At 40.0% G+C, this 25300-nt stretch overlaps 2 protein-coding genes across 4 annotated transcripts in view; both read left to right on the forward strand.

Moving 5' to 3' along the window:
• The window catches only part of LOC137298081 (serine-rich adhesin for platelets-like), a 47783-nt gene extending 27736 nt beyond the window's left edge, over nt 1–20047 (forward strand). For both annotated transcript variants that reach the window (XM_067830149.1, XM_067830148.1), the window contains 12 exons: nt 286–367; nt 835–1130; nt 7993–8083; nt 11664–11792; nt 11977–12114; nt 13303–13526; nt 14247–14395; nt 14511–14650; nt 14963–15053; nt 15351–15522; nt 16908–17028; nt 17261–20047. In XM_067830149.1, coding sequence (XP_067686250.1) covers nt 286–367; nt 835–1130; nt 7993–8083; nt 11664–11792; nt 11977–12114; nt 13303–13526; nt 14247–14395; nt 14511–14650; nt 14963–15053; nt 15351–15522; nt 16908–17028; nt 17261–17475 — 1848 coding nt within the window. In that variant the 3' untranslated portion in view covers nt 17476–20047. The remainder of the gene's footprint in view (nt 1–285; nt 368–834; nt 1131–7992; nt 8084–11663; nt 11793–11976; nt 12115–13302; nt 13527–14246; nt 14396–14510; nt 14651–14962; nt 15054–15350; nt 15523–16907; nt 17029–17260) is intronic.
• On the forward strand, nt 1140–6088 carry LOC137298083 (uncharacterized). 2 transcript variants are annotated; one of them, XM_067830150.1, is made up of 5 exons: nt 1140–3022; nt 3260–3418; nt 3572–3799; nt 4001–4101; nt 4375–6088. In XM_067830150.1, the coding sequence occupies exons 1-5, from the start codon at nt 2812–2814 to the stop codon at nt 5137–5139; spliced, it is 1464 nt and encodes a 487-aa protein (XP_067686251.1). In that variant the 5' UTR covers nt 1140–2811; the 3' UTR covers nt 5140–6088. The 2 variants fall into 2 exon arrangements, with proteins under 2 accessions (XP_067686251.1, XP_067686252.1); XM_067830151.1 differs by having other exon boundaries at nt 3575–3799.
• Nucleotides 20048–25300: the final 5253 nt, after the last annotated feature.

Consider the following 25300-nt stretch of genomic DNA (forward strand, 5'->3'; position numbering starts at 1 on the left):
GTATAAACTGATTTGTTTCTGAATTCTTTCTTTCGTAAAATAGCTTAATCGAACTTCTTACCGAAACACTAGTTACAAAGAGCAGACATCATAGCATTCAGAGGTTGAATCAGATCATATTGTTTTAGTATTACTGTGGTTAAATCTTTTGCGAGCATTAGCGTCCTCAATAACATGTAAACAAATGGATGTACAGTTTGACCTGTTATCCATTCATTCGGTTTTATTCATGTCACTGAGACAGATTTAATTGTCATTGTAAATAACTGTTTGACACTGTTGCAGAATACAGAGGGCGAAGAGACATTCACGTTAAGGTTTACAGCAGCTTCCTACGAACCACTAGATGTATTATTCTGCATTTCTGGTAACGGACGTTTTATCATGTATTTACATGTACAACTACCTGCTTCGCACTGCTACAACTGAGTACATGCAGTAAAGTTTAGTTAAAGCCAATTGAGGCTAATTATAAAGGTACCCAGTTAGTCACACTATTAGTGTTTAGCTTCCTCTTTCCGTAACTATTCTCGTCACGATATGGCTGGAACGTTATCGATGTTATGTTAAATATTAACACACTCACTCACTTTCAGTAACTAATATCTATTAATTAATATGTTATCACCTGTTGCATGAATTCCCCGAGTGAACAGTGCATGAGTGAATATCAGCAATGTATGTTGTATTCACAGAGGAAGTGAACTATTAGTTAATGAAATGTACAAATAATACTTTATTGTGTCATTGTCAAGCTAGATTTGCATTGATTCCTATTTGCATCTTTATTGAACCAACTACAGTTCGCGTGCTTAACATATACCGCATCAACAGATCGGACTCCGCCCATAACAACGACAACTCCAACCACGATGACAACTCCAACCACGACCACAAGTGCGCCATTGGCTTTCAGCGCGGATACAACAACATGTGTCAAAGAGAGCCTGACTCCTCTGGTCATACGAATAAGGAGACCGTCCTCGGATACGCTTGCAATAAATGCGTCAGTGACCTACTCAGACGGCGACGCAGCTTCAACCAGTGACTACGCTGACAGTGTCACGACGCTCGCCTTTCCAAACGCAACAAGAGATGCCTACCTGAAAGTGCCCATCACGGATGATCTGGTAGGACTGTTTCTGCTTCAGTTTGTTGTTTATAACAGTCAAACATTTGCAGACCAAGGTACAACAAAGCAGGTTGATGTGACTGTTCGTGTTTGCTAGTCATTAAGTTTGTTGATTAATTTAATATCCCTGCTATTTGGTGGTGGTCTGTAAATAATCGAGGATATAACCGACAGCATGAACATTGATCTACACGAATGAGATAAGATGACATGAGTTAAACAAATCAGCGAGCCTGACCACCCGATCCAAATAGTCACCTTTTACAACAAACATAGGTTGCTGAACATCAGTTCTAACCTGAATCTTAGCGGATTGTTATACATTAAGATATTTGCTCATTACCTGTTATTTGCATAGATATCCTTAATATACGTGATACTAGTTTGAGTCTATTACATGTTGTCGTGGAACCCAATTACCGTAGTCTGGCACCCGTCGGATATTTCACGGTTAGGGCTGAGATAAACTACTTCACTAAAGTTAGGTATCTTCTCCCAGAAAATTGTTATAAGTTATTGTTCTCCCAGTTTCTAAATACCAATTCAAAAGTTAAAGTTACGCTGCCACAGCGGGACACATATATCCATACTGTGCACATTACTGTGGATGAGAGGACACGTTTGCAGTATGTATTACCCTTAATGGTAGTTTTGGCAGTTTTACATGTAGGACTGATACTGCTTGACACGCATTAGATGAGCCTGCGCAGTAAACGCGTTTGTGACAAGTAGGCTGAGCAAGGAATGTAGACGAATACACTCGACTGCTACAGGTACATGAGGTAGGTCGGGGACTAAGCACGTGCAATACACGCTGACGGTGGCGTGAAATCACTGTTAATCACGTGTCTCGTAGAGAGATTTCATTACGCAAGACACGATTCGCACGAGGAAATGGAACATTTTAATATTTAGACGACAACTTGTTTCCCTCTTGTTTCAAATGGATTGTTCTGGAGGGCGTTCCCATTTATGAAAATTGGGGTCATTTGTCATTGGCTCATCTAGTACTTGTCAAGCAGTAGTATCCTGCAGGACGTAGGAGATGTGGATAATTTATGTAGCGTTCATATCATCCTGTACAGGACGTATGGAGGCATTATCCTGTATGACAGAGAGACAGATGGTGATGAGTGGTTTGTATTGTCCTGGAATGTCAATGGATAACTTGTTCACAGGCCACCAAGGAAACATGGGTTGATGTGCCTTCGATGTTTGTTTATAAACAAATATCAAGGGTACATCAACCCATGGGCCCTGGAGGACCAGTGAACAATGTATCTATCTTACCGAACACCTCGGTGTTAATTCTGATTTAGCTGACTCATGCATACAAAACCTTTTGTAACCATTGCTATATGTTGCAGACAAGAAAAACAGATTTAGAGTTATCTCCCTTTCAACTATTTGCGTTTGAAAAACGTCGGTAATTTCCGTACTTCATACACGTGATTCAATGTTATTCGGGGTAAAGAACAACTACCGAGAAGTAACAAATAAGTTCGGCATTCCCAATTAGCCATTTTCCAGTTTCGCGACAAAAGTTCGTTTAGAGTGATGTCCCTTTGCAAAACCACGTGACCACGGGCAAACGGTCAAAACAAACGGCTGTCAAATTTTGTAACGTGTTTGACGGTGCACCGACCACTATCTGACGTGTACACCGAGAGAAGTTGAAGATGCCTTTCCACCACTGTTGCTATGGCTTGTGCAAGTCTGATAACAGGTACAAGGATCGCCATGACATGGCACACGTATTTTTTATTCCTTTTCCGAAACCGAAGAGTCAACCGGAGAAATGTTTGAGGTGGACGAGGGCCTGTGGTCGAGAGGGATTTGATGTGAAAAGCATCACGAGGCACACGTACATTTGTTCCAAACACTTCGTAGGTGAGTTTTTTTGTGAATATGCTACTCTGCTGTGTTTGTTTGCGTCAGGTGAAAGTGAAAATTGAGCATGTATCGTCAATGCAAATCATTAATCTCTCGAACAATGAAAAAAAACTACAACCTGAGTCACAGATATATAAGTGGTTACATGTTGTAAAATATTGCACCTATGCAAATTTTTAAACTGTTGTTTCAGTGCTCGTGTTAACTACAACTGGTTTATAAATATTCTGTCAGGTGGCCGTGGACCAACTGTGGATTTCCCCGACCCAGTCCCTGTAACCTCCACGCCCTCGAAGCCCAGACCACCACCTCGTCATAGACAGGCTGATCGAGTGACTTCAGACACTCCATGCGAAAAGAGAAGTGTGGAGGATGATGTCTTACCTACCAAATGTATGCATGTTTAAAAACATTCACTTTAGCATGTTGCTTTACAATTAATGCATTGTCTTGTTTTGGATTGAATCCTTTTTATGTGATAATTGTACATACTTGTATATGCTCTATGTTAATATTCGTTCGGTCTAATTATGTTCAATTATTTAGCAGGTGATATTCAAACGGGCATGGACATTGTTGGTCCAATGACAGCTCTTGGTGATCATGCCTACTGCACTGTCAAATCTACTGCTGATGCCTCTACACAAACAAACCTGTGTTTTGATGACATCAGCACATACACAGATGATATGCTGCAGAACCCCAAGATGTTGACAAAAAAATTAACAATGGATAACATCACTAAAAACAACAAAAGCAGCAAGTTTTACACTGGTAAATATATTACATGTTGTTGTGTATTAACATAAATACATACAAAATACCTGCATATATAAATGAAATAACTTAATTATTACACTGATAAATCCTTTGGGGTTTTGCACTGTAAGCAAAATATAACATTCATGTTTAATTTATTATTCAACTTCACATAGTCAATGAAGATAGATGATCAGTTTTACACATTTACAACAGGGCTCAGTATTGCCATGCTCATGTTGGTGTTCAACTGGCTGAAAGACAAGGCTGCCAGGATGACCTACTGGAGAGGACAAAGTGAGACAAAGCAGGATGGGGTGTGTTTGTCATTAGTGGTCATGTCAGAACATATCAAAGGATCTTACATACTATATACACCATTCCATACTGATTACATTTTCAGAAATAGTTTATTATGGTCAGAACATAAAGACATACTACTGATAATAAAGAAGGTTCCTAATTAATACATCTCTGAATTTTAGCTGGCAACCAGTGCATTATTTCCAAAAAGGTTTCTGACAACATCAGTTCACAATGTAAATGGTACAGCAGAGTAAATGTTAACAATTTCCTACTTTGTATTGCAGCAAAAATCCAGCAGAGGCCCCTCAAGACTGCTCTCTCTGTATGAGGAATTCATCATCACTCTGATGCGTCTACGGCGAGCTAATGATGTGGAGCAGTTGTCAGACTTATTTGGTGTTTCAAATTCCCACATAAGTAGAATTTTCAACACATGGATCAATCTGATGTGCAAAGAATTATGTTTTCTTATCAAGTGGCCTTCCACAAGACAGGTGAAACACAATCTTCCTAAATGTTTTAAATATTTTCCAAATACCAAAGCAGTTATTGATTGTACAGAATTTCTACTTCAAAAACCAAGCATTCCTTCCAGCCAGAGAGTAACATGGTCATCTTATAAACATAGAAATACCTTAAAGTGTTTGGTTGCTTGCTGTCCTAAAGGTTCATTTACTTTTGTTTCAAAATTATGGTCAGGCAGCATTTCAGATAGGAGGATAGTTCAGCAGTCTGGTTTCTTAGATTTACTCTCTGAACATGATGACATCATGGCTGATAGAGGCTTTTTAATAAGAGATCTGTTAGCCTTTAAGAAGGCAACTCTCAACATACCACCATTTTCTCATGGGAGACAACTCAGTTCAGTAGCAGTTACCAAAACTAGGAGAATAGCAAGTGCTAGAATACATGTTGAGAGAGCTATTGGTAGGCTGAAAGAATATAAACTATTACAGGGTGTTATTCCTTTGAAAATGAAAGGTTCTCTTTGTCAGTGTGTGAATGTGGCAGCTTCACTGTGTAACTTGGACAATGTTCTTGCTAAGTAGACTTTGGGTTCATTCAAAAGAAATACATGTACCTCATACAGTAAACAGGAAGTTTCAGTCAGAGCTGACAAAAGTCTTCATCTATTTTACTTGTTTAAAGTCTGCAGCAATGAAGGAAGCAATTGTTTTACATAAATAGATTTGATTTTTCTGATCATAGACTCAAAGAATTGTTCATGAAAAGGTACATTAATAACATGTATACCTTTCCTTGTGTAAATGACCAGATCACAGGACTGAAATCCATATATGCCTAATTGGCCTTGAATTTGATAATAATAATCACTGTCATCTTTAAGGTGCCAATTACCATCTTTCAGGTAACACTCCCTATTTTGTGCAGCACTTTTAGGATCACAGTCTCGCAAAGCCCATGGACATTTAATTTCTAACAGTTTGTCTTGATGATTTTCTTTGCATTGACATTCAACTGTACCATCCACTGAAGTACCAAGGAAAGGATTTTCCTTATCAATCAATAAACCTTTTATTTTCACGGATAACTTTGTATGTCTCCTTCTTTCAATCTGTGTGTACATTTCTTTGGCCTTGCTTTCCCTTTTCTTACCCCACACAATAGCAGATGGTACATTGCTAATGTCAGTGCTAAGACTGTCATGGAGCAAACATTTCACTAACTGAGCAGTCAATGTTTTTGTTCTTTTCAAAAGCATCTGCCCTGGTGCAAACACGTTTAAAATTTGAACTAGTCACCATGCCTTTTCTCATAATGACCATGTAGGATTCTCACTCTGCCCTGTTGTTTCATGTTCAATGTAACTAATGTCATCAGGACAATATTTCAGTCTATCAATAATGTCCTCAGAAATGTCAGAACAAGGAGGCAACTCAAGGGCCTCTAGTTTCTTGAGTAGGGACATAGCAACACATTCCTCATTAATTTTCATTGCTTGAATCTGTGTGTCAGTGGGATCAAGGAGGCTCTCCAAGGCACAAGCATTAGGACTGATCTGCAAATGTGAAAGTTTTGGATAAGTTACATAATACATATATAATATAATTCACCTGGGATACATCTCGTGCTGAACACTGAAAACTGTCCTTTTCTGTCATGATTCCACATTGGAAGTGTTATAAGCATTAAGTGCATTGTTTCACAGATAGATATTCACTGATTTCACCTTTTCCAAAAACTTTTATATGAATACTTAACATTTTCATGTTTAAGCTACATATCACATGTTGCAAACTGAAATAGAAATATTTCAGTCATTCTAACCTGATGCAGTGAGGCTGCAAAATTGGCCACCTGTTCAAGTGATGGATTTGATCTGTCACTTATTGGTCGAGGATCAAAAGTATCCTGGCCATAGTCACTACTTGTGTCAGCAAGCGTTTGTCCATAACTGCAACACAGTACAGATTGGTTATATATATAGCAACATTAAATATATTTCCATTTATTTCCTGTTGTTTGTCATTTATTTAAAACCAGATTATGTTATATATTATTGACCACTTACAGACTAATGTATTGAAAATCCCCATATATCCTCGTTTTTCTTTTTGTACCTGATTTTCTTGACTTTTAGGTGAGCCAGTGGCACAGGCTCATCATGAGGTCTTGGTCTTTTGGTCCAAAGGGAAGGGCCATCAGTGATGCTCTTTTTCTCAAAAGCTTCAATATCAAAAAGTGTTGCTGCTATATGTCTGCAGGCTCCATCAGAACTGAAATATGTGAAAAGAATATTCATAAAGGGTTTTATTTTTCAGGATAAGGGTTACTTCAACAAATACTGAATAAGTAATCTTCATGAGCAACATCAATAACTACTTTCACAGTATTCTGACTACGTATACAGAAATATTAGGAACTTACAAATATTGGCTATGATCCACTGAATCAAGGCTATAAATGCTCATTGTTTCCAAGAGTTTGGGACTGGTTGTTTCTTTGCAAATTGAAGACAGTTGGGAAATTTGGCTTTAATGGTATTTAAGCTTGTCTAAGTTTTATGCTATGTAGTCAAAAACAGCCAATCCATTTAATTTTAAGGATCATTATGAGATTTAGACCTTCCCAGTGTTAGATCACTTACCCTCCTGGGCACTGACAGTAAGCGGTCTTAATGTCAACATTCATTTTGTCCACAGCAATCCATAGGTTGTAGAACTCGGACTTTAAGTAGGTTTTGTCCCGTTGTGTTGGCTTCACAGATGCTTTAAAAATTCCGACGGTGTCAGTAGCATTAACATACGCTACACTGTTGACATGCCCATCAGCATACAAGCGATAGTCTTGAAAAGATTTGTAAGCACGGAGCTTCCTTCTGTCGTAATCGGGCCTGAACGACACCAAGTAATTAAATACGTCATATATTCCAATTTCCGGGGATTGTGACAAATTGTTAGAGTAGCCGGGTATAAGGAAGGGATCAGAATTAATGTTCAGGTGTGATAATGTTTGGGATGCGCAGTTTACATCGGAAACATCATGCAAGACGGGCAAATTCAAGTTGGCAACACACTCGCACAAAGTGATCAATTCGCGACGAATGTAGCCTGTAAATGTCACACCACGATCTTTCAAATACATTTTCAACTGTGGTACAGTCTTTGACGAGAACATACTTGATATTTCTTCAAATAATGATAGCAGGCCAAAGGTAAACAATATCGTCTGTCGACAAAACAAACGGAACGTCAACCTGACAGCTGTTGTTTACGTGTCGTCATGCCCGCGGTCACGTGTCACAGAGGGCAGATAACTCTAAACGGCAAAACTGGAAAATGGCTCATTCGGTATATTGAAGTGTTTCTCACTCTTAAGCCTTTATACGGAAAATAACAGAAGAGCGCTCAGACAGTTAGGGCGTATGTATTGTGTTGAAGGTTGTCGAGTCAACTGAAAAGTTCTCAATTACAATCAGTGCTCCGGGATATGCTGCCATTAACATCACCGGATGCATCAATGACGACGATGGTAAGTAAGGTGTTATGATTCACTAACATCATATATACTTGGCGTCATTAATGAAGGACCAACCTTTCAACACTGTTTCTTAAAACATATACATCTGAATGAACCAGGCCGTTTAAATGCCAGTATTATGTTCTTGTAACGTCCGATGTACACTATGTTTTAAATGGCACATTCTTTACGGCGCATTGTCAATTAGGAAATTCATCGACCACTTAATGTCAATTATTTGCACGAGCAAGTCGTTCTACCCATGGAAAGAGGAGGACAATGCATATGCACTGATGTTTTTTTCCCGTCGTTCACTCACTGTTCATGTACCGGTTTGAAATCGCAGCTTAAAATGATACTTTTCTTGACACTTGCTGAAAGTGCTCAGGCCCTAGACCTTTTGGAATCTGCCCAAACATAAAGTGAGTCTGAGTGCTATTTGTAGACTGTGACAGACATTTCAAGTCAATGGGTCCGTGGAATATGTACATGTACCAGCTCAAGATGATAGTCACGTGATTAAAACGTAAGAGATTCCTGAACGCAACAGGTCTTCAGAGAAAACACTGCAATGTTAACACCGTAAGAATATCCAGGAGGGCCGTTCGTCGATGTTTGAGGGCAGCTGGATTCCGCTGTACATTGGGGAACAGCAGTTCGTCCACCACTAACATCACGTCAAAGAAAGACGCGTCTGAGATGGAGTGGACATCATGGCGGCAACGTCAATGGTCTCGTGTACTTTCCACAGATGAAAGCAGATTCAATTTGTCCTTCCATGATATTCGTCAGATGATTTATCATCGCATTGGAGAGCGAATCACAGATTCAACCGACGAGGCTCGGTCATGGTTTGGGCAGGGATAACTCCTACTGGACGTACTCAACGTGATCGGCGGTAATCTTACCGGGCAGCGTTATCCGGGCGAGATTCTGGTTCTTATAGCAGTACCATTCCTCCAAGCTATGCATGGATGTTATGGTCGACTCTCTTTACAGTAAGACTCAAAAGGCCTAGATTATCATGGAATTCCTTATATCTCTTTCACATTTGAGGCGTAGTGAGCCGTAGTGAGTGAGTTAAAATTTTACACTGCATCGGCAGTATTACTGCCATATAGCGTAACAAACTTAGTATTTTTTTAATCCAGCTGCCGACAAGGGCAGTAAAACCAACTAGTCTGCATTCGAACTGCATTCATTTTATTCTTACTGTATTTTAAGCATATTCCAAGTATTCTTACTGCATTCCAACTGCATTCGAAGTATTCTGAACATATTCGAGGGAGGATAGAAACGACAAGACTCTTCCAATCCTGTCAAAATATCTCGAATGGGCCTCCAATGAGATGGAATGTATCCCGATTGCTGCTGGACTTCATATTTCGACTGAATACAGCTCGTATATACCTCCAATACACCTCGTATACAGCCCAAAGATCCCGGATGCTCTTCCAATGAACCCTTGCGTCATAGGAACACCACCGAATCACATAAAAACGGCCACCTGCCTCTGAAGCGTCAGATATCATTTGGGAGTCGCCTCCCTACAAAGCTCGAAAATATTGTTTATTTTGACGTTGTTTCTTGAATGTGGTTCGGATTTTGGAAATATTTTGTTTCTGGCTGATTCTCCTTGATTCCTGACAAATCGAAGTAAGTGTGAAGGAACGTTTATGCACCATGCTCGCCAGACCTCAAGAAAACTGAGGGTGTGTCTACAATACTTGATAGTGCTGCTTGAACTTTTTGTTTGTATGTAACGATGTGCCACGTTTGCAAACATATTAAACAGTTTGGTGATCATTATTATACCCCGTGGGTCATTTTGTGCGAAGTTGGGGATATGGTATTAGGCTTCGTTCGTCGGTCCGTTCGCCCGTACGTCCAGCCGTCTGTCACCACGTACATACGATTTGGAATATCTTAAGAACGGGTGACTAGATTCTTAATATTTGGTGAAAAGGTCCATCGCAGTATAACAAAGGTCTAGGTGAAGTTTGGTGACCTTGACCTTCATTTCAGTATCACAAAGGGACTTTAACGTTTTAACCATGTCAGCATGTCAGCGAGGTATCTCAAGAACCATTCACTGAATTTCTTCATATCTGACACCAAGCTCCATCTAGGGAGGCTCAGTCACCATGAATGGTGACTTCATGTAATTTTCAAGGTCACAGCGACACTTTGATAATGTCAGCATGCTAACATGCATGTTGGGTTTGTCAGCGAAATACCTCAAGAACCTTTCACTGGATTTTTCTTCATATTTGTCACAAATCTTCACCTAGGGAAATTCGTAGGGTTCAGTTGATTTTGGTGACCTACATGTGGTTTTCAAGGTCACAGCGACACTTTGATGACGTCAACATGTTACATGCCATGTTAGGCTTGTCAGCAAGATGCCTCACTGGAATTTTCTTTACTTTTGTCACAAAACTTTATCAGGAAATGCATGGGGCCCATTTTGATGACCTTCGCTTCATTTTCGAGGTGATGAAACTTCGAAGATTTCATCACGGTAACCTGCATGCTAAAACGGTTTGCTGGATTTTCTTCTTTGGCCAACCAGACTTCATTTGCATGGGTTATTATTTTTGTGTTTGGTTGTTGATGTTTTTTTCATGTCTTTTTTGTTGTTGCTTGTAGGGGGGTTCTTTTGTTTTTGTTCTATTTAGGGTGGAGGTGGGGTGGGGGTGGGGGTGGGGGTGGGCAGGTTAAGCCCTGTCTTTATAACTACTTTGGCATATTTATTACACCGTGGCATTTATGTCAAGGTCCAAGTGAGAACTGAAATTATTTGTGTGTTAGAAGACCTACAGAGCAAGACATCAGAAGAGGTTGATAGGTCTTATTTTTGTAGACATCTTCAACTACGACCTTCAATTTCATTACTTTTTAGAAACGATTTGATAATTTGCGAAAGGGCATTGTCACTTTGGTAACAATAATTGTTTAGAGAAACTTTTCTTTACATGTGCTATACATCATTTGACCTTCTCTCAGTGATGCCTCGTATACACTCTAATGCACCACTGAGAAACAGAAGTAAACGTAGGTTTGGAATCTTTACTTTCAACAGAGCATACGCAAAAGTGTTATATAGCTATATTATGACGAACAAAACCACGTAACCTGATCCACAAAACGTTCACTGACTTCTTTTACCATACTTACACGGTTAATCAAAATTACGTTTGGCTTACGAATGTCACAGTGCTACGGAGGACTTTGTTATTGCAGTGATGCCAAATGTGGTATCCAGAGGGTTGCATGTCTTCGGATATACTTCCAGACAGCAATTCGATGTATTCAGTTTTCAAAATATTAAAAGAGTAAGCGTTTGCATCCAAATATGATCTAAATGTCAAGAGTTCAGTCAACAATTTTCAGTGGGAATATTAGACTTGTTATTTGTACACCATTAGGTACATGTAGCATATCACTTAACGTTGATATGAGAGAGAGAGGAGGGGGAGAGAGGGAGAGAGAGAGCACGTAAAACCTGAGGTAAAATAATATTTGGATATCTCGACCGTTTAATTTCGGATTTTAATTTCTAGGATTTATTGCGTTTCCATGCTACTTCCAGGTGCGGTTCTCTTCGACTGTACCCGGTACGGTGTTACTTGCGATGCGGGGACCTGCCCGGCTGGCGGTCCCACTTGTGACTGTTCCACCGCTCCAGGCAGAACAGGGGACAACTGCGGGATTATTGAATGTAAGTTGTGACACCGCTTGGCGTTTCGTACAAGAACTGAAAATATTTTCATCAGTAAGTGCAAGTGAGTGATTCTAATTTTGCGCCGAACTCTGCAAATCCCTAGCTATATGGCGGCGGTTCACACAGTGCGAACGTGTAATGACATGGAGGTTGCGAAATTTATAATGTTTGTTTATTGCAGCTAACATCAATGGCACCGGTTGTGCTACCATTGATTGTGGACGAAATGGTCAGTGCGTCTCCAACGGATCAGATGGTGCATGTGTGTGTAACTCGGGCTATTACAATGGCGTTGAAGGGAAGTGCAAACTCAAGAGAAGTATGTTCATGTGTAACAATTTATATTCTCGGGTAGATGTTAATACGTGTCTCTGATAAAACGACACTTCACCCTCCCTAGAAGTGTCCAAAGATCTCAAAACAGACATGTACTATGATCTAATTAACGTGCTGGTCCGGGGTAGAATAGGCCTTCAGCAACCCATGCTTGTCACAAAAGGCGACTATGCATGTCGTATGAGGCGACTAACGGGATCGGATGGTCAGGCTCGCTGATTTGGTTGACACATGTCATCGATTCCCAATTGCGCAGATCGATGCTGATGCTCTTCATCTTTGGATTGTCTGGTCCACACTCGATTATGTACAGACCGCCGCTACATAGCTGGAAATTTGCTGAGTACGGTGTAAAACTACACTCACTCACTCACCCCTAAAACAGATTATTATGTGTTGAACGTGCATGACTGGACACATAGCCACGACGGCTTTAATGCGCCGTGTCATTGCTACTTGTTTTGAGAAACAGAATGAAATGATTCCTCACCTTTCAAAGAAAGTGGCATCGACATATCCATCAAATCTATATCTGGTGATGATGACTCATGAAGATATTCAGCACCCTATGCTGGTCGCAAGAGGCGACAACGGTATCAGTTATCAGACTCGTCGACATGACTTCTGCATGTTATTGTGTACCATACATGTAGAGAGATTCTCATGATGTTAGTCATTGGATTTTCTGGTTCAGACCGCTGTTACATATCTACAGTAATGCTGAGTGTGCTCAACAAACATCTATAAAACATGATAGTCCAAGTGTCTGACTTGAATGTATTTTGAAATTGGATTAATACTATTATTTTAATATTTTATAATTTAAACATTTGTTCAAAGGCTGTTGCTTAATATTTGTTATATCGAATGTTGACCCGTGAAGGTCCCGGGATAGAATGGGCCTTCAGCAACCCGTGCTTGCCATAAATGGCGACTGTGCTTGTCGTAAGAGGCGACTAACGGGATCGGATGGTCAGGCTCGCTGACTTGGGTGACACATGTCATCGATTCCCAATTGCGCAGATCGATGCTCATGCTCTTGATCATTGGATTGTCTGGTCCACACTCGATTATTTGCAGACCGCCGCCATATAGCTGGAATATTGAGTGTGGCGTAAAACTAAACTCACTCATAACTTCGAATGTTGATGACCATATTGTCAATTCCCAGCAACCATCACTTCCTGTAACAACAACAAGATGACGATCTGTATGAACCCCATCAACATATACAAGCCTCTCATCACCGTCTCTGGCTACACCTCAAACAGTTGCACCGCCGATTTGGTTGGGAATATAGCTGACTCTGAAAACAGGATCCCATCGGATATACAAGGCCAGTGTCTTACTGTCGGCTTCAATGACTCGTGTGGAACATACACTCCCACATCGCAGGTAACTAGGAACGCATATGTTGAGCCTGTTGATATAAAGTATTTTCCCGAAACCTCCAACTGAAACATCAGGACTAAGCAGCATTTTCCAAGACTGTCTGATGCAGCAATACTTACAAAACCAAGGGCTCTCTCTCTGGAAGATACAAAATATATCTTTAGTATTAAATGCTTTCTTACTACCTCAATGATGAAGGTTTATGTTGGCAAGCAAACACGTAAAAAGGGACAGACTTGGTTTTGTACAAATCACAAGGTACGCTGGAATTCCAGTAATACTAGGGGCAGTCCGTATTATAGGAACTAATCGGATCTGTGCACTGACATGGTCGCAACGAGACTGGTGAATTACATGGACAGTACTCCAAAGATATCTCAGGGAAATGCCAAACGGAAATAAAATATCCATTCTTAAACTACATGCATTTTTATTTAGAATACATAAAGTTTCTGAATGATTATAAAAGCTGTTATATATGATATCATTCATTCAGATTATATTGTTAGTGAACATAAGAACTATTCAAAAAAAGAACACACTGCATTATAGGTAAGATTTACTAGTATGCATGAATATGTGAAAGAGGCTTACGAACATTCTTGTACTGCCTTGACACACATTCTGAGGAAATAGCTAAGGCAGGTGATGCTGATCATGTTGATGAGGAATACTTCTTTCTAGTTTGGCCATGAAGCATTATGTTGTCAATTTGTCAAACAGGATGGGAATGTGTGTTACACGATTCCATACCGCATCCAGTACAACCCTAACATGATAACGGCCTCAGATGAAGTTGTGTACGCTAAATGTTGTGTCAACCAAACAGGACAAACCATCTCCACAGATGCCATTCTAGCCGACACAGCAACGTGAGTATAGAAACGGATTATGGAAGTCTGTATAAGTGATGATACTGTACAAGACGTTTAAGTGTGAATTGTATGTTTGATATAAAATAGATTTCGCGGAGCGTTGTCATTTCAGAAAGTATCTCGACAAACAGCAAGAGGGTGTTACCTTTTTAGGTGTGAGGCTGTCCGCCACGCTCAGTAACGGCCTCGCTATAGAAAACCCACTTCCTCTGAACGAAATCTACAAACTGTGTTTAGACATAACGGATAACGGTAAGTTCAATTTGAATGATAATGTTTGATCGGCTTGAGGTCTTAATAACAGCAAATTCCTTACTTGTATCAAATTACATTACAATTCATTGAACAATTAATTATACGTAACAGTAATTGAAATGCTAGAAATGAATTGCAGTATGTCATATTCTGTCATGCAGACATAAAATATAAAACATTAGGTTGCCATGGTACCGATATTCTAATGCTATGTGGCAAGAACTCATGACATCGAGTTGACAACGACATTTAACTGAAACAGCTGATTTCCACCCTTGTGTCTTTTGCATTTATCTTAAATTGTTGCAGGATTCGCATATATTAGCTTGATAAGCATAATCGTCCATAATGGTCAGAATGGTTCTTCGCGACAAGAGGCAGTGGTGTATGGAAACGATGGGTAAGAACCCTGAACAAGTGTCCCCATAATCATCGCCACATTCTTCCCACTTCACCCTTATTGAATATTCTGGCATGGACTGGGGGGCTGTTAAACTTGGCAAGTTTTCTACATTCAAAACCGGAGCTTGATTCGTGCTGTAATATCGGCATGTCTTTTTGACGACATTTTAACAGTCATATAATACGCATTAAAATACAAATGGATTGGAATAACATTGCTTGAAATGGAGGACGTCATCTACAGTGGCCTATTTTTAAGCAGAAAGTTTGGAATGGTTATTTGCTCTTATGATAGATGCAGCGACGAGGCCGGCAAGGCTATTGTGTACTCATATCCAAGGTACAATGGAACCACGAGGATTTGCATGAGGTACAAGCCAGGTTACTTCCGCCCTGGACCTGCAGCTGTGATCCATGATATGAAGTACAGGCTGTGCCTAGCGGGGGATCAAGCTAGCTGTCAGCTGGTACGTGGAGGTTATCCATTTTCAACACACATTCCTACTTGTATTCAGTGGAATTCCTAGTCAGCAGTCATCACTCTGTTTCACTGTCCCCGTCGCATGAGTTTTAGTCACTCTTTTAAGGAATTTCTGTGAATAGTAGTTGTACCTGATAACGCAAAGCACATTTACCCTTTTATGGAACACCTGGTTTCATTATTGATAGCTTTTTAGACCTTCGCGGCAAATGCATTCTGTTTCTGTAGCATTGACTTTATATTTATCAACCAAATTGCCAATGCTTGCTCAAAGACAGTTATCCTATATTAAGTCTATGTTAAGTAGATTCGCGGGAGTGTACTCCTTATATCAGTAAGTGAATGAGATTAGTTTCACGTCGCATTCAGCAGTATTCCAGCCATATGACGGCGGTCTGTTATAATTGAGTTTGGACCAGACAACCCAGTGATCAACAGCATGAACATCGTAACAGGGATGACATGTGTCACCGATGACATGTGTTACCCAAGTCAGCGAGCCTGACCACCCGATCCCGTTAGTCGCCTTTTACGACAAGCATGGGTTACTGGGGGTCAATATTTTAACCAGGACATTCACGGGTCTCCTGATATCACTATGTCATAAAATAACAATAACGTGTTACTGGGCAAAATGCTCAAAAGTACAGTTTTATTGGTATTTCAATACAATCAGTTTAAGGGATCAGTCAACGCTGACGGTGTTCACTGAAAAATGAGCATATACGAGTATGCACAGGTTGGTTGGTTTTCAGTAACCCATGCTTCTCACAAGAGGCCACTAAAGGTATCGGGTGGTCAGGCTCGCTGACTTGCTTGTCATATGTGATCGTATCCCAGTTCCGTAGATAGATGCTCATGCTGTTGATCACTGGACGTGTGGTTTAGACACTACTTTTTACATACCACCGCTATATATACGGAATATTGCCGGACACGACGTAAAACAAAAAACACAATCAGTTAGTAATGTGATACTCCACTACGAGGGATAGTTGTATTTGTATAGTTGTACATACAAAGCCCTAGCCATTAAGGATACCGTTGCATCAACTTACGTCATGTACAATCTTTTTATGAGATATGAGCTGGATATAACCTGACGGAAACAAATAAGGGAACACTGGAAATGCAAGCTTTCCTCTAATATGTTTTCATCACTAGCTTTGAATAGCGCTGTGGGAGTGAATCTGAGAATAAAGAAATGAATACTGCCATGACATTGTTTCCTTATTTGTATTCCACATCCTGTCATCGTAAGAAACAGTTATGTACGCTAGGTTTGTATTATGTCATCTCTCTTGGAACTGGATGTGACGTTTCTTTTAATGTTTACATGTGTATGTATGTATCTCGTTTATTTCTTTGAAGACACAATGCGGAGCACCCGTAGGCAGGAAGAAGCGTCAAACGAATACAGGCGCAGTTGAGGCAACAGCCAACACTACTGTCTACTTTCAGGATGACTCCACTTCAGCGACGCAGACAAACAGTACGTTCTCACCTGAATGCAACATCATGAATATGTTTAATTCTACTCAGTAAGTAAATGCAGACACATTATTCGCCGCACAATTGTAATCCGTGGAATTTTAAATTATGACAGTATTATGCACAGGCTTATTGCCGGTGAGATCTACATGTATAACCACGAACCATTCAACAGGCCCAAATACATGTTCATCAAATTATTAGATTCACCTAATGGGTGTGATTCTTTTCAGCCGTAACTGAAGTTACTCCAATTACAAAGGACTGTCACATCGATATGTCTGTGATTTTCCCCGCCATCATCGTGGTCTGCGTCGTCACGCTGCTGCTCATCCTCGTCATGATGTACATGGGGTTCCTGCTGATGAAGAAAAGAGGCAAGCGAGAAGACAAGCTGGACCATCTGAAGTCCGACAAGAGTCGCAGGTCCTATCCATACCGCAACTAATTCAACCTAATTTGTCGGCAGAACAAATGTGTACGGAAAAATACATATTATTCAACTGCACTGATAACCTTGATTTTAAACTTGGCACAGAAAAAGCAACAATTTTTCACTTGTGTATGTTGAAGTAAGACAAAGGACATACTCTCATGTTCTTAGCTTGGTCTGTTTTCATATAACTTCGATGTTGTTACTGGACACAAGTGTCAAGTAATAAAAGGTTGGGGTGGGGAGTTTGTTCCTGTTGGTTTTGTTCTATATAAAAATCACCGATACGCAATAATGCCTCCAACAATAGTGGATTAACTTAAATACTATTTCGGCCTAACAAATTGCACACTGTAACTTCTCGATTGTACTCAGGTATTTTTATAATTATTATTTCACCAATTAAAACTCTTTGTATATTTGTATGATAAAACATGACAAGAAAGGTGTCAATGTGAAGCTCAACTTGATGTTGATGATGGTTTTCCTGGAACTGCCGAGAATATCACTGACGTGTCGTTTGCAGAGCAACCCGTCTTACAACATTTCCAGTGAATTCGGTCCCTTTTTGTGCTCTTAACCTAAACTTGCCACCTAGACAGGTTAAGATTAACCTCCTTTCACAAGCCTTACTTCAATTACCGCAAAGAATAAATTTCAAACGAAACAAAATTAATACCTCCTACCGAGGTTCTAGATACGCTGATTAGTAACAACTGTTTTAAGGTTACGGTTACCAGTTTAAACATGCCCCTTACAAAAATATTTAACTTATGATTACCGAAATCAGTACATGTATTTCTTGGAGTCAGGAAACACCTATGGGTTACTCCCCTTTTCAAGAAAGGCGATAAACTCGCTTATTCTAATTATAAACCGGTTGCTCTGACAAGCTGCTTCCCAAAGGTTGTTTAACGCTGTGTTTATAAATATGTCTAGAATAACCTGAGAGGTAACAACATCATACTAGTTTTCAGTCGGGCTTTACTCTGGGCGACTAAACTTCATAGTAGCTGACCTATTATACGATTTTATTGCAAAAACACTTGACACCGGTAAAGAAGTTGAAGCTGTTTTCCTTGACATTAGCAAAACATTCGATAACCTTTTGGATAAAAAAAACTAGAAATAAATAGGGATTTCAGGCTCTTTACTGAAATGGTTCAAGAGTTATTTGCAAGACACAAAAAGGGGTGAAAAATAGCTTTTTATATCATTTCCTCGGTGTTAATGCAGGAGTACCACAAGGTTCCGTTATAGGCCCTTTTTAATTCCAGATATACATTAATGACTCAGCTGATAACGTTGATCGGAATATCCGTTTTGTTCACTGATGTCACATCCCTTTTTGTTATTGATGGTAACCATGATAGTACTGCTACTTACCTCAATCATGACTTAGAAACTGTGTGAATTTGGTTGGAGATTGAAATGTCGTTTTCTCACCTAATAAAACTGAAAGCCTAATCATTTTCACTCAGACAACCACCAACTACTCTTCCTGATCGTCACATGAATAACATTAACAATAAAGTAGTTTCTCATCATAAACATCTTAATTTAGCATTGCAAATCGCAACTCTTATTGATATGACCACATTAGCGACATTAGAAAGTATCACTGATAATCAACTGCTTTAAGTCCTTGAAAAATAGATTATCACGTAAGAGCCTAGACACCAAGTACACACAATTGCAGTAAGAAACAAAGCAACGCCCTTGAAAAATTAATGTGGTGTAAGCGGCGCCAGTCATGTGAAACTAAATTTTGAAACTATTTCTTACCCTTTGGACGAAAGAACATCTACTCAAACACTAAACTGATGCACAAAATTGTAAATAATGAAACTCTGATTTACTTATTAAATGTAATCCCGTCGAAATCATAAAATGGCAACTGCACGCTAAACACTTCTGGACAAATTCACAATATCTATTGCAGATCGACTCTGTATGCTGCAGCCTTTATACTAGATGTAATCAGACAACTGAACAATCTGCCACATTCAACAAGCTCTGCTAACAGTCCCTCTCATTTCAAACGTTTAATATCTACTCGTAAAGGTGCTTCGTTCTTCTTTGATATCAATATTGGCAATAGACAATGTCAAGTAATTCGTACGCACCTCAGGCTCGGGTGTAGCGATTTAAATTCTCATAGATTTGACAGACACATCCCTTCAAACCGGGCCTGCCCTTGCGATCACCCGAGAGAAAACAATACTCACCATTTCTTTACGTGTCCACTGCATAATGACTTGCGGTTTTCAGTGTACTTCTGTCGATATGGACATGAAATACATTACGTATCATATGGCCACTCTAACGTAGACTCCGAAACTAGCAAAAGTTTATTTCCTCTGTTACACCATTTATGCAGTTTTCAAAAAGACAACACGACTTACGAAATTATTCATAATGTTCAACAATTAAATACCATATTTTATTTTATTGTTTGGCAGTTGATTTGCATGTAAACAGCTTCCGCAAATATGTATGTAGAGTGACATAAGGCATTGATATAAGCCCATTGAGCTTGCTTGCTAACCCCTTTTCTTTCTGTTGAAATAAAATATGTTAAAAACAAGTGTCTATTTCCCTTTGAATTTGAAATGGGCTGCATGTTAACTTGTGTTTTTGCCACCTTGCAATGTGGGAACCATCTCTTCATTCTGTATTATGTACAGGTACAATAACAGAAATAATCATTTGAATAATCATCACTTTAGCTGATATAATTCGAGTTCACTCTGATTAGTTACTGGATGTCGAGTTCACTCAAAACAAGTCGGTGCCTTGTAATCGATGAGTTCGAACTCGCTGACGTGCCACAAGAGAGTCTATAGGTGACAACTATTACTGAAGACTACAGTCAGCAAACTACCGGGCGGTTACCCTTTATCTGTTATCATCGCCATCGATGTCTGGTGGGGTATGACCGATGAAAGGTCGACTGGAGCGTGAAGATTTATGTATGTGTTGTCAAAGCATTTCAGTGTAATTCTAGTCATTTGCTGACCTGGTTCTGGGGTAACTAGTCTCATCTTGAGTCACCGTGCATTATGTTGAGGTACATTGCTACAATTAAAGATTTGACACACTTCGGCGTTTTTCGACCACATCTTGTGACAAGAACGGGTAAATAAGACTTCCTCTGCTGACGTGACCTACTTTAACCACTTGGTTGCTGACTTTCCCGTTCAAGTCATAATAAAAGGAATTTCTAACATGCATTTAAGGCAGAGACTGAAAGCAGCTTTTTTAATTAGTAACACACTGCTCCGAAATGTGGGCAAATTCCTTCACCAGAAGTGCGTGCCTCCTTTGCAAAGTACGGTATTGCGTGGACTTTCATATTGGTGACAGTTATGGTCGTGGTAGCCGATGTTGTCGTTTTGGAGCCAGTAGTTTGTGCAGATTTCAGGGTCCTGCTCCTCAGGGTCACTTCTATCTTGTAGCATGTTGTTTATAGACTTTGCAATGTTTTGGTACTCGGGAGTTTTTGATCAAGACTGATTTAGGATATCTCATTCCAACCGACTACACTAAACTGACAAAAACAACAGAACACTCCCAGATTCACTCCCAATGTACTGTTGTGGGGATTCTAACCTGGACCTCCAGTATGGCGACCGAACAGTTAAATACTTAACGGCATTACAGCAGATTGAAATTTAGAGCTCACTGGTGATTTTCTGTTCTTGTTTCAAGTAATGTGCATGGGTTTGTTAACCACAAGTTTTGAAACCGCCTCCGTGGTATACTGGTAAGAGGGTGGGGATGGTGTCGGCTGCCTGTCTCATTCCGGTTGATTTTATCCGTGAATATCAAATATTGAAATTATATCTAAAGTATATATTGTTACGGTTAAGAATTTACCGTGACAAACGATGTAAGAAATCCCCCAGTGAACCAGCAAAACAGAACAAAGACAAGTCATAAACATTCAAATTATGTACACGTATTATTATGCAACGAGAGCAAGGTGTACGAGGTCATAAGTCAATTTCACAATACAGATTACAAATTCAATACAAATGAGACAAAATCTAAGGCAATGGGTCACAGAATATATTTAGTGGCAAACTCACCAAAGTCTTGGTGTGAGAGAGAATCAACTATGCAGATTGTAAACACAGCGATCGGTCTGACGGCAGATAATGTAGATTCAGGATGTGACGGGTTTTGATGAATATGTCTCCCGGAAGTAAACACATAGAAAACTAGGAGCAGATAAATTCCGGAAAACCAGAATCCTAAAAGTGTTGACCAGCTATTAAAACGAAATGTGACCCATCAGAATTATTATTCAAACCAGTAAATGTTGTGACCCAATAATAATTATTACTGAATTAATAACAAAATATACAGAAAATACACACTCGGTGTATAAAATGGATATAACATGACCCTTGGGTATTATTGAAAAGTAAGCCCTCTTCCTTTGTGAAATGCGCACGGGCCTTTGGCCTATGATCATTTCCCAAGGGATGACGACCTTGTTATATGCTACACATATTCCAATTTCAAAGTGGGATTCGGGGCAAATGAGCTTCACACATTTTAGCCATGCGGGGGGAATCAAACCCAAGGATGACGAGAAAGCGCCACAAACATCAGAGTGACATTTTTATTGGTGTAACTTTTTATTTACACCAGCGCGCCGGCGTTGTCGGACTGCTTGTCAATATCCCAATATACTTATATAATACAATATTCCATTGTTTCGTTTTACATTTTCACGTTGTTTTTTCTTGATTCTACAAACGTGTGAAGCTATTTTTTTGTTTTCAAATTGGAATAATTCTAAAACGGCAACCTTCACTCACTCACTCACTCACTCACTCACTCACTCACATTCATCGCCACTACCATACCTTGGCTCTGACATGGACACTTTCATCTGATATTTGTTCATGACAGAGGAGAAGAAAACTACTTGCTCACTCGACAGGACGTCAGTTGATACTGATGCCGTCTATATCGATCATGAGAGCACCTTATGTTTCATGCAGACCTTTGGAAAACATCGTGCCCATAAAATATACAATGTGCCCTGTCAATTCAAATTCGCAGGAATGGTTTTGACAAAGCATGTTCACTTAATATGGTGTCATTTTCACTGCTACCCCTTTTTTATCTATTGTGCTAGGCTAAATTGAAGTTTGTTTTTTCGAATTAAATAAGGACACTGGCCCATTTTACATGTGAGGGTATAAGAAATAACAATCATATTACCTTAAGAGCGCCAGTTGAATTTAGCATGTATAGTTATAATAAATACATAAATGAGTAAAGATTACTAATTTAACTACTGGGAAGTAAAGTGAAGTAAAGTTTGAGGAAAACCATGTTTAATGAGACAGTCAGGGTACAACTAACGAAATTACAAAGTGGAAAAGTTTCTTGTAGGGACATTAAGGCATGGTGATTCGTGAATGAATGCACCATAAAGCGATACAGCAGTAGCATTAATATGGAACACCACATGTAATGGATATGCAAAGTTATAATAATAACATATGAGTAAATACATGATGTTAACTTTAGCTTTAAAGACTTGCCCAATATTTAATACAAAAAGTATACTATACAAGACAGTCTATGGTGTCTTTATCAATGTTGCTCAATATATTTTTATACTGACGGTACTAAAGAAAATAGTACATAGATAGTGAGCATCTGGGGCCTAAGTATAAATAGCATTAAAACCAAGGGCATGCCATGAAAAGTACCGCCAGACCATTTTGCATGTACAAGAGGCAATATAACGATCATATTGTTTTGTGGAGCACCATATAAATATAAATAGTTATATGTATAAATGCATGTCATTGTTGTATTCCCTTAAATGATTTCCACACCTTTTACTGCGAAGAGTACATACCTACGTTAAGCTAAATAAAAATGTGAAATGTTTCTCGGGCATCGGCTCACTTTCTTTTGTGCGCGTAACTATTTTTTCTGACCTTTTGAAAAAAAAAACAACTGTGACTTTGCCGCGTCCCGATCGTCCATTTGTCCACTATAAGAACGAGTGTGACTGAATCTAAAACTCATTAACACGTGCTACACATTCCAAACAGTATTTCTGAGAGAAAGAAAAACGTTTTCCTCCCTCGTCACTCGGCCTGGTCACTTTTGGCACCCGTGGCGAGCCACCTCCTCGTGGTGGGTGCTGGGTAACGCCAAGAGCTCGCCGACACCCCCGTAGTGGACCCGGGGGGATATTTGGTCCACCAACCCGTTTGCCGTGGGTTGCGGCCCGTGTCGGCGGAGGAGGGGATCCTGGTGGTTGAGGGCAATAGGGGCCTGGAACCGTGTTCCTATTGCCTAACACACCACTTTGGCCCTTACTTCACCTAGACGGGTGGTAGAATTGGCCCGATTCTATCAATCGGCTGGTCACGCCAAGCCCTGGGCATGGAGGCTGTATTTTGCACATGTAAATTGTTACTGGGTCTTGGCCATATCTATCTCAAATATCTAAACTATTTATATATTGAACTGCCTAGAGTCCTATGCCAGAAGGCGGTGGCTCATGGGCCAATCTGGTGATAATAACCTCCAAATGATGTATGTCTCTACTTTCTTGCCTTGGGCCGAACCAGTCGGGCATGAAATTGGTAGACAAATACAGCTATTTGTGTTGTTGTCTCTGGAGTATACCACCCCTGTATCCCCAGTGTTAGCATCTTGGATATCCGGTGCTTTGTGACACTGTCCATGTTGGCATTCCGTGGTGGATGGGGAGCAGGGGTGTTGAACAATTTTTTTTTCATCATGGATCCCAAGCAATCTGGTTCAACTCGTAATGAAAAGAAGAGACGATTAGATGAAATTGATCAACCTTCTGGACATATATCTCCTAATGCTGACTCATGGGCTCGATTCCTTGTAATCGAGGGCAAAGATAAACAACCTTTAAAGCTTAATCCGTTTGCCGTTTCTAAGGCCATTTCTGGAATATGTGGAGAAGTGTCCAATGTCACTCGTCTTCGCAGTGGTTCGTTGTTGGTCGAGTGTGCACGGAGACAACAATCTCTGAATCTGATATCTATCAAAACATTTGCTAACGTTGAGGTTGTTGTGTCTGTGCACAGAACGTTAAATTCCTGTCGCGGCATCATTCGTGATAAAGCACGCTGTCTCTCTGACATGTCTGAAGAGGACATTGCTACGGAGCTCCGGGAACAGGCTGTCACATCAGTGAAACGTTTTACTGCTAAGAGAGAAGGAGTCATTATTAACACCAACACCTACCTCTTGACTTTTTCTCGTTCTAGTATTCCAACTTCAATTAAGGCAGGGTATTTCAATATCGGAGTGGAGGTGTATGTCAGCAATCCACTCCGGTGCTACAAATGTCAGAAATTCGGTCATGGCTCACAATCATGTCGTAACGCTGTGGTGTGTCAACGTTGTGGAGACAACCACGAGGATACTAACTGCCAAAAAGATCCAAGGTGTGCAAATTGTGATGGCTCACATCCTACTTTTTCCAAGTCTTGCCCTGTGTGGCAAAGAGAGGCGAAGATCATGAAACTGAAATGTGAGAAAAATATCTCATACTTTGATGCTAAAAAACTCTTGCAAAACCAAAACTCAAATCCGTTGAATTTAACCTATTCAGCTGCAGTCTCTCGCCCTGTAGCAACGTCCTCTATAGCATGTCAGACTGACTTGACTTGGGTCAAGTCAGAAAGACCTGTTGTTTCTAATGCTTCACCTCAGTCCGCGGTCATTGCATCTACGTCCCGAGCCAGTCAGTCTACGTGTGGAAGCCAGACAGAGAGTTTATCTGAAAATCAACCTGACACGTCTTCTTCTCAACCAGTAA

The sequence above is a fragment of the Haliotis asinina genome, chromosome 10, assembly GCF_037392515.1.
Source record: "Haliotis asinina isolate JCU_RB_2024 chromosome 10, JCU_Hal_asi_v2, whole genome shotgun sequence".
Classification (NCBI taxonomy): Eukaryota; Metazoa; Mollusca; class Gastropoda; order Lepetellida; family Haliotidae; genus Haliotis; species Haliotis asinina.

Excerpts from the sequence above, each read along its gene's own strand:
- LOC137298083 (XM_067830150.1), top strand. The coding sequence starts at position 2,812 with ATGCCTTTCCACCACTGTTGCTATGGCTTGTGCAAGTCTGATAACAGG. Across the intron at positions 3,023-3,259 it reads TTGTTCCAAACACTTCGTAG|GTGGCCGTGGACCAACTGTG; the intron begins GTGAGTTTTTTT and ends ATATTCTGTCAG. Across the intron at positions 4,102-4,374 it reads GTGAGACAAAGCAGGATGGG|CAAAAATCCAGCAGAGGCCC; the intron begins GTGTGTTTGTCA and ends TTTGTATTGCAG.